General features: G+C 47.9%; 1 protein-coding gene across 1 annotated transcript in view; it reads right to left on the reverse strand.

Annotated features, from left to right (window-relative positions):
• The window catches only part of Pou2f3 (POU class 2 homeobox 3), an 85,824-nt gene that overhangs the window by 8,266 nt on the left and 67,411 nt on the right, over positions 1-10,147 (reverse strand). The window contains exons 7-10 of the mRNA XM_021207637.1: positions 8,776-8,958; positions 8,259-8,400; positions 6,243-6,379; positions 3,395-3,556 (exon numbers count right to left, since the gene is read on the reverse strand). Of these exons, the coding sequence (XP_021063296.1) occupies positions 3,395-3,556; positions 6,243-6,379; positions 8,259-8,400; positions 8,776-8,958 (624 nt within the window). The remainder of the gene's footprint in view (positions 1-3,394; positions 3,557-6,242; positions 6,380-8,258; positions 8,401-8,775; positions 8,959-10,147) is intronic.

Raw genomic sequence — 10,147 nt, forward strand, 5'->3', positions numbered from 1 at the left:
CCTGGAACTCACTCTGTAGACCAGGCTGGCCTCGAACTCAGAAATCTGCCTGCCTCTGCCTCCCGAGTGCTGGGATTAAAGGCATGCGCCACCACTGTCCAGCATAAATAAATATTTTTTAAAAAGCTGTTTTTTAAAAAAAGATATGAGGAAAAAGACAGGATCAGAAGTTACCTTAACCTCTTGTGATATCTAGTATGGAACTTTGTCTTCCAGACATGATGTGGCCATTTTTATGTTGAAATTCTTGTTTTTTTCCCAAAACGATGTATTTAGATTTTTGTGTACAGGTATTTTGCTTGCATGTATGTCTGTGCACCATGTAAATGCCTGGTGCCTGCAGAGGCCAGAAGACAGCAGAGGATGCCCTGGACAGTTTTAAGCTGCTATGTGGGTGCTAGGGATCAAACCTGGATTTTTCTGGAAGCAAGTCAGCCAGTGCTGTTAACTGCTAAGCCACCTCCTCAGCCCCAGCCCCGGCCTGGGGTTCTCTAACAGCACAGTTGTTCTTTCTGCCTGTAGAACTCCTCTTGCTAACTCACCACGTCCTTCGAGCAAATCACGAGCTCCGCACGTGTGGCCGTCATGCCGACCCTCCGGAGTGCCTTTTATCTGCATCCCCATAATGCTGGTGTGCGACTCCTGCCCAGGTCTCACACATGCTCGGTTCCACTTCGTGCCTTCTCAGGCTCTTCCTCCTCTGCTTCTTGCTTCCCATCAGCTGATGTCACCCCAGCTTTGGAAGAGGCCCTTTCTCTTTCTTCACCCCATACAGATTCCATAACGGAGCTTCTCCTCACTCAGGACTTCAACTGCCACCAGTATGCGTGTGCCACCCCCAATCTATGTCTCTGTCCCGGCTTCTCTCCTGACCTCTGTCCACCATTCCAAGTCTCTAGGGGCAGACCCACTTAGGTATCCTGCAGGCCTACATGCAGACCTACATCATGATGATGTGAAGAAGTGGAGTATCCCTTTGCCCACCCCAAAACCAGCTGATCCTGTTTGCTCGGTCCTCAGGTCCTCACATATGGCTACTGGCTACCGGCTACCCAACCAGCCCAGCCTGAACGCTGAGTCATCACGAGAATTCACCCTCCGTCACTCTCTCTGTGCTGTGCGGGCTTCAGTTTACTAACCAAGGCCTCTAGTTTATAGTTTCGTTTGTCTGTTTCTGAGATAGAGTCTCGTGGAGCTCAAATTGGCCCATTATTTTCTAAGTCACTGTGGATAACCCTCAACTCCTGCTCCACCTCCGGAGTGCTAAGACTGTATAGTGGGGCTGAGGATGAAACCCAGGGCCTCATGGGTAGTAGGCAAGCAGCACTCTACCATCAGTACACCCGTAACCCTAGTTTATCTCTCAACATTCTCCTCTATCACCCGCCCAGCCATCAGTCCAGTCTCACTTTGTGACATTCCTCTGCATGGAACCACCTGCGTTTCCCTGAAAGTGCTGTGTGCTCCCTTCCCCCCACCTCGCTGTCATCACATCTTCCCTGGAGACGGCTCCACCCCACACTCACCTGCCTCTTGCAGACTCAATTCAGGCATTAATGACCTCCTTGGGGGAGTCTTCTTAGCCACCCTCCCCAAGGTGTGTCAGCTGCTGCTCCTAAGTTGCTTAGAGACCCTATTGTTTACCTTTTGTTTACTTGTGTGTGTGTCCTTTGTGAGACACAGAGGTCCTCTAGGGCTGGAAATAAAGGGTATTTATCCTTCTCTCTCCAGTACTTGACAGAAACAATGTGGAGCTGGCCTGTGGCCTTTTGAGGGGGGACAGCAACAGTGCAGTGGTTTTTACATCACTGTTATGTCCTACCTAGCCTGCAGCCACCCTGGAATGCTAGACTAGAGGGCATCATTCTCTTCAACTCTAATACCACAACTGTTCCTAAAGATGGAGAATGCCACATTGCTAATCAGGTCCCAGCTCTTTCTGGGTGGGACAGACACTTTCTAATACCTAAACCTCCATGTCTCCCTAGAACCCCAAGAGATTTCCACTCAGCCTTGGCATTTCTCTGGAACACCAGAGGCTAAGATTTAACCCTAACTAGGCACTGTCTCTTGGGTGCACATCTAACATCCTGGCTGTCCTATAACTCACCACATCCACCAGGCCAGTCTTGAACTCACAGAGATCAGCCTGCCTCTACCTCCTGAGAGCTGGGATTAAAGATGTGTACCACCATGTCCAGCTCAATATTTTTTTTTTTATATAAAAGGGTAGTGCCAGTAATACGCATGGTGGCTCATGCCTATAATTCTAGTTCTCAGGTAGCTTAGTGGGTAAGAGCGTTTGCCTAGCATGCTGAAAGTCCTGGGTTCCGTACCTAGCACGAGAGAAACCATATGTGGTGGTGGTAGACAATAAACCTGGGAGATAGAGGTCATTCTTGGCTATATAGTGAACTCAAGGCTAGCCTGGTCTACATGGGACCCTGTACCATAAAACAAACAAAACAAAATCAACAAAGCCACCTAGAAAAAAAAAAATATGGCAGTGCCTTCCTGCCTGCCGTCCTGCCTTTTGAACCTCAGCCATTAGCACATCCCGTTGGCTTCACAGCTGAGGAATATACAGATCCAGCTACTTTACTCATATCACCATGGCTACCACCTCCGAGCCTCCTCTACTCTCTGCCTGATGGCTGTCTCCTGGCTGGTCTCCTGCTCCCCACGTTAGGCTCCGCCCAGCAGCCCATATCCCCACACAGACTTCTGCATCTAGGTTTCTCCAATACCTTCCTATTCCAGTCAACTGAAGTCCTGGGTCCTCTCATTGAATTCCAAGAGCCTGGGGAATCTGCTCCTTGCTACTTCTCTGAAGTCACCCACTTTTTGCCCCTTTTGCACAGACTTCCTTTGCTTGTCCCTCCAGCTCGAATACCCTTCCTCCTAGAGAGACCCATATTTCACCTCCATGTGAAGTTTAGACTTTTCATTCGAATACCACCTAATCAGACAGGCTATCTCTAGTCTTCCTGTTAAAAAGGCACAAATATCCCAGTCACGTTGTGCACCTTTATTCAAGTTTATAAAAATTACCTTTTATTATTTTACATACGTGTGTGCTTATGGGAGTGCCACGATAGCATGTTTGAAGGTAACATTACAACTTTTGGGAACTGGTCCTCTCCTTCCACTGTGGGGATTCCAGAGATGGAAAATGGGTCATCAGGTTGGGCAGCAAGGACCTTTATCGGCTACACTATCTCGACAGCCCCCTTCCACCCATGTTTAATCGTCTCTGTAGTATGCATTTTTTACATGTTGTATCCATACCTTGATTCATGTACGGAACCTACCCGGGAACTACCACTCTCTAGGATGGAAGACTCACAGGTCCACCGAGTGTGTTTGGCAGTCAGCCTGGCTCCAAGCCACTTACCAGCCGGGAGTTGTAGATGGGTGGTTTGACAGGGGTGGCCACGGGGCAATTGATTCTCTTCTCCTTTTGGCGTCGATTGCAGAACCAGACTCTCACCACCTCCTTCTCCATCGATAACTGCTCCGCAATCATGGAGATCTCTTCCGAGCTGGGTTTCGGGTTCTTTAGGGGCAAAGGGATAGGGTGTGGTCAGGAGACAGAAAGAGGCTCAGGAATTGGAGGTGAGGGTCAGATGTTCCAAACACAAAGAATTGAATATATGGGTCAAAGACCTTAGAGTCAGACCAAGGGTGGAATACTAGCTTTATCCGATGTGTACTGAGTGTCCTTAGAAATCCCCTTGACCTCGGCACCTCAGTCATATATGGAATGAGACAACTGGCCTAGCACATCAGAATATGGTAAGGGTTACAAGAGAAGGCATGTGTATACCATCAAACACAGGGCTGGTACAAGAGAGAGGATACAAAAGATAGGTCTCTTCCTGTACTCCTTCCCTTGGGAGTACTTCCACTGCATGGCCTCCACAGGTGAATTATGAAGGGCAGCTGGACTCCTTGGGGAAAATGCATCCCTCAGAGTCCTTCCTCATGCCTCCCTTCACATCTCTTAGAAAACGAGGAGGCTGGAACTCTCAGGCCTACCATGTCCTGTGGGAGAGCTGCAGGCAATATGATGTCATCACTCTGTCCTTCTGACCTGCCACCCAGTCTGTGTCTTGAGCCCCTTTCCCTCAGCCCGGCATCCTTTTTTAACTGTACTAAGAAACCTAGAAAGATGGAAAACTCAACTCCAGTTATCCTGCTGGCGGGATGCAGCCATGGAATGGTGTTCCCCGAGCCAGACTCAATGGTGGACCTGTTCCAGGGTAGCCATCCCAGCAGCCAGGACCCCCAACGCTGGCTTGAGGAATTTTCAGTATCCAGGGAGTCTCTGGGGACTGCTACCCGAGGGATCTCTAGAGAGTCACCTGGAGCTCCATGGGGCTCCCAGCTTGCATACACTCCCTCAAGGATATATTTTTGCTGTTCTTGAAAGTGTTTGTTCAGAATCTACGGCTAGAAGATGTCATTTAGAACCTAGAAAGATTTGAAAACTTTTAATTAAAAAAAAAAAAGACATGAATGCCTGTTTTAAAAATAAGTGTAAGAAATAAAAAATTTTCATTGGTGAGAGATTTAAAAAAAAAAAAAGATTGTGCAGTGTGACCACCAGTGTGGAAATGTGTAAGGAAAAAGCAAATGCTTTCAGAAGGCACTGTGAACTGGGGGCTGGGGGCTGGGGTGGAAGGCAACGGCCTATAGCTCTAACACTTGGGGATGGACTCAGGAGGAGGGCTATGAGTTTGAGGCTAACCTGGGCTACATAGTGGGTTATATACAGGTTGGCCTAGGTAAACTCCAATGTGAGACCGTATCTTTAAACACTAAAAGCAAACAAGACATAGATAGACAAACAGATAGACAGACAAGAGGCAAAACAAAACAAAAGCCATTGGTTTGTTTTTCCTTTTTCCTTCTCTCCCTGTGTTTTCCAAATTGTTGACCATGAGCATTTATTACATTATTTTTTAAGTTGAAACCCTTTTTAAAAAATTTAGGGCAGCCGGGCGTGGTGGCGCATGCCTTTAGTCCCAGCACTTGGGAGGCAGAGGCAGGCAAATTTCTGAGTTTCAGGCCAGCCTGGTCTACAGAGTGAATTCCAGGACAGCCAGGGGTACACAGAGAAACCCTGTCTCAAAAAAAAAAAAAAGTTTAGGGGGCTGGCAAGATGTCTCAGTGGGTAAGAGCACACTGACTGCTCTTCCGAAGGTCCTAAATTCAAATCCCAGCAACCACATGGTGGCTTACAACCACCTGTATTGAGATCTGATGTCCTCTGGTGTGTCTGAAGACAGCTACAGTGTACTTATCTATAATAATAAATAAAATCTTTGGGCCAGAGCGAGCAGGGTTTACCAGAGCTAGCAGAGGTCCTAAATTTAATACCTAACAACCACATGAAGGCTCATGACCATCTATACAGCTACAGTGTACTCATATACATAAAATAAATAAATAGAACATTTAAAAAAAAAATAGGACTGGAGAGATGGCTCAGCGGTTAAGAACACTGACTGCTCTTCCGAAGATCCTAAGTTCAAATCCCAGCAACCATGGTGGCTCACAACCATCCCTAGTGAGACCTGATGACCTCTTCTGATGTGTCTGAAGACAGCTACGGTGTGCTTACATATAATAATAAATAAATCTTTTAAAAAAATGAATGTATATGTGTTTAGGAGTAGGGTCATACACCATGGCAAAGGTGTGCGGAGGTCAGAGGAACCTGATTCCTTGAGGGAACTGGTTCTTTTCTTCCACCGTGTGGATCCCAGGGACTGAGTGTAGGTCATCAGGCTTGGTTACAAACCCCTCCCCCCTTACTAAATCATCTGGTAAGCCCTTTATACTTTTAAGTTGAAAAGTAAAATTTGCTTCAAAAAAGACAGACTTATTTAATGTTCTGGCTTTCTCCCATTACCTTAAATATATAGACCCCACCACACACACACACACACACACACACACACACACACACACACACACTGGAATGCTGTGTTCCATTCTTGAATCTTGCGGTGAGAGGGACCATGAGCCTCAAATACATGTCAGAAGAAGAGGAACTTTGGGAGGTCAGCATTCCTGGGCTCCCAAAGAAGGTGACTTGGCTCCTTCCCAGGCAGATGGGAGATGGGGGAGTAGTGCTTAGGGTCTTGCACTGAGCCCAGCTTCCTGCACAGGTGGGACCTGCTCACTCACCCACGTCAGGCCCACCCACCCGCCCCCCACACAAGGATGCTGCTCACATCTTGAAATCGCTTCTCCAAAGTCAGGCGTATGTTGGTCTCGATGCTGGTCCGTTTCTTCCTCTTCCTGCCAAACACTTCGCTGAGAGTGGGGTAGGAGCTGGGTGTACTCGCTGAAGGGTCTGACGGGGAGGACTCTGGAGAGAGGAGCATATGAAGCTCAGAGATGGAGATCTGTGGCAGGACTAACCTGCCATTGTAAACCTGAGATTTATTAGTCCTTCCATGGATCCTGCCCTGACCCCAGCAGATAATCCAGAACAGACCAGGTGACGGTTTATATATGCTTGACCCAGGGAATGGCACTATTAGGAGGTGTGGCCTGATTGGAGTTGGTGTGTCACTGTGGGCATGAGCTTGAGACCCTCATCCTAGCTGCCTGGAAGTCAATCTTCCACTAGCAGCCTTCAGATAAAGATGTAGAACTCTCAGCTCTGCCTGTGCCATGCCTGCCTGGATGTTGCCGTGCTCTTGCCTTGATGATAATGGACTGAACCTCTAAGCCTGTAAGCCAGCCCCAATTAAATGTTGTCCTTATAAGAGTTGCTTGGTCATGGTGTCTGTTCACAGCAGTAAAACCCTAACTAGACAGACCGTATCCTGCTTCTCCAGGATGCTCTGGGCAAATGTCCCCGAGGGCTCCCACCACAGAGTCTCTTAGGTGTTTGCAGTCATGGTTCAGGGATGGCCAGACATCAGTGGCCCGTGTGGGCGTAAGGGATTCAAGCAGGACTATGAATCACCGCATGACCTATTTTAGATGTGCCCATCTGTGAGTACTGAGTGAAATGGGTTTTCTCTGGCACTTAGGGACCTATGCTAGTTCTGAGGCCATTTGTCCATGAGTGTAAAGTGGGAAACAAGGCTGCAAGGTGGGGGAGAACCTGTACTAAGAATACTGTGAAATCCTTCCCCAAGGACTCTAGGTGCTTCCGATGAGTGCGTCCATTTGGATGTCCCAGTCAAAGTTGTCTCCTGGGCAGTATGTTGAGGAGTGGGGTGATTCCCTTGTACTCTTCTGAGTGAGGGGACTTACTTGAAGAGAACCATCCTGGCAACTCAGCCGGCCCCTCCTGCCTTTACCAGTAGAATAGTAATCAATAACACACACTTCCACTTAACAGAACCTGGTCCCAGGGAGAGGCCTGTTCTTTCCCCTTCCACATGGGCTAGGCGTCTCAAGCAGGGGCTACCCTACATCACCCACTTCCCTGGGCATACTTGAGCTGGGGAGATGAGGCAAGCACCATGGTCAATGCCTAGGTAGAGAGCCAGACTGCTCACCTCCAGTGCCCTGTCCAGCCCCCAAAGACAATCAATGTTATTTGGTCCATATGTCAGAAGCCCCGCCCCTCACTTTTTCTGCTGCTGTGTTCTCCCATTCACTGTTCCGAATCCTCTGCCCCTTGGCTTCTGGCCCTGACCCCTTGGTAGGCCTGGATCCTGACAGAATCTACCTCCTGATCACCCTTCTGACAGGCTTGTCTGGCCAGTCCTGATCACGGCAATTGTCTGTCCTCTGACACCTGCTCCAAAATGGCCAAATAAAGACCTGAAGCTGGACCTGGGACTTCTTGCCTCAGGGGGACCCTACAGGGTCCTCTTCCTGGTCTCCTGACTGAGGCTGATCCCATACAATTTGAGTAAGTAAATCCAGCTGCCTTGAAATAGAAGTTAACTCTAGGGTAGGGAATAGAGTAGAATAGAATAGAATAGAATAGAATAGAATAGAATAGAATAGAATAGAATAGAATAGAATAGAATAGAATAGAATAGAATAGAAGGCAAGCTGTCCTGGCCACAGATGAGCCACATCTGCCAAAGGGCCCCCTCGGTTTTAAAAATGACATTTTCATCTCTGCTTGTCTCACTTCTTGGTTCGTGCCAGGCTGAAGAGGAGAAGTAATCCTATTTCTTACCTTGCTCAAGCCCCATCACACACAAGCCCCTAAAAAGCCTCCTATGGAATCTCCTGGGCCCCCTTCTGTGCTCATTTCTCATTTCCCTGCTGCCCACCTGCATCGTTCAGCCACTTCTCCAGCAGCGGCTTGAGTTTGCACATGTTCTTGAAGCTCAGGTTGAGAGCCTCAAATCTCGAGATGGTAGTCTGGCTGAAGTCATTGCCATACAGCTTTCCCATCGCCAATCCCACATCTCCCTGTGAGAGGAGTCCAGAAGGAGGGAGGTGAGGGTCGGATGTCCTTTTCTTGCCTGTGTCCTCCACCACCCTAAAGCTACCACAGAGTCAGAGCCCTGAGCATCTGCCCACAGCCTTGCACCTTCCCAGATCTTTATCCTCTAGGACACAAACCCAGCTTATTTCTCTCCTTGCTCTCGGCCGGGCCATGCCATTTCCTGGTCTTGATTCCTCGATCTCCCTGAGCAATACCCTTGCTTTCCTTCCCACTAGCAACCCGTGCTCTATTCACAGGGAACAGGATGCAGTGTCAAGATGCTCCTGAAACCCGCACTTGGGGAGACACAGCCTCTCTCACACAACCCAGTTCTTCCAATTCTGGATCCCAGAGCAAACCTGTGTGAAGCCCAGCTTAATGCGCCTCTGCTTGAAGGTCTTGGCGAACTTCTCCAGCTCCTCCAGGTCAGTGGGCTCATCATTCCCTCCGGGGCCAGGCAGATGCTTGGGCCCTGGCAGGTGTTGAGGAGCTTCCAGGTGGGGCTCTAAAGAGGATGCTGACAGCCCAGGGCGCCCAACTGCCTGATAAGGAACACATACTATGGTGAGCTACAAAGACTCAACAGGACACACTGATGAGCCTGCAGTTGTTACTGAAGGATTCACTTAGAAGCTGACAGGGGGTGGGGGTGGGGGCACTGATTGCTCTTCCAGGGGTCCTGAGTTCAACTCCCAGCAATCACATGGTGTCTCACAACCATCTGTAATGGGATCTGACATCCTCTTCTGGTGTGTCTGCAGCTACAGTGTACTCATACACATAAAATAAATAAATCTTAAAAAAAGAAAAGAAGGTGACAGGGCTTTGGGATCACTGAGCCCTGTTGTTGCAGATGGGCAGGGATAGAGATTAGCATTTCTATGATCTGGAACAAAAACTGGGTACACAGAAAGAAGCAAGACAAGAGGTGGGTCACTTGGGCTTTTGGTCTGTGACTCACTGACCCAGGGTAGGTAACTTCCTCTAGTCAGCTTTCCACCATAAAAGGAACTGGCAGGGTTGTTTACTGTGAGATCTGAGATCTCAGCTTGGGACAAATCTCAGCATGGGAGGAGGGAGAGGTCATTTGCTTGGCCTGTTCTTTTCCATAGAACAGAGGGATGGAGCACACACAACAGTCACAAACTGAAGACAACAGGGGACATCTGGAAGCCCAAGACATTGGCTTTGAGCGTCACTTTACTGTTTTTCTCTTTACGGAGAACGCCATGGTTGATTTTATGGATCTTTGTTTTGTTTTGTTTTGTTTTTGTTTTTGTTTTTTCAAGTTTTCAAGACAGGGTTTCTCTGTATAACTGGCTGTCCTGGAGCTCACTCTGTAGACCAGGCTGACCTCGAACTCAGAAATCTGCCTGCCTCTGCCTCTCAAGTGCTGGGATTAAAGGCATGCACCACCATGCCTGGCTTTTTTTTTTTTTTTTTTAAAGAAAGGATCTTGTTATATAGCTCAATCTAGCCTGGTCCTCACAATCCTCCTGCCTCAGCCTTCACTTTCACAGTACTAAGTTTACAGAGATATACACCAGTATTCCTGGAGAGTGTTGTAGCTTTAATCAAAAGTATTTTTAAAGGTACTTTTGCATATATATCCCCAGTCAAACCTTGTCAGAATCTTATCTTTAATCTTTTTTTTTTAAGATTTATTTATTTATATATGTAAGTACACTGTAGCTGTCTTCATTTATTTATTATATGTAAGTACACTGTAGC

This window comes from Mus pahari, chromosome 10 (assembly GCF_900095145.1).
Source record: "Mus pahari chromosome 10, PAHARI_EIJ_v1.1, whole genome shotgun sequence".
Taxonomy (NCBI): Eukaryota; Metazoa; Chordata; class Mammalia; order Rodentia; family Muridae; genus Mus; species Mus pahari.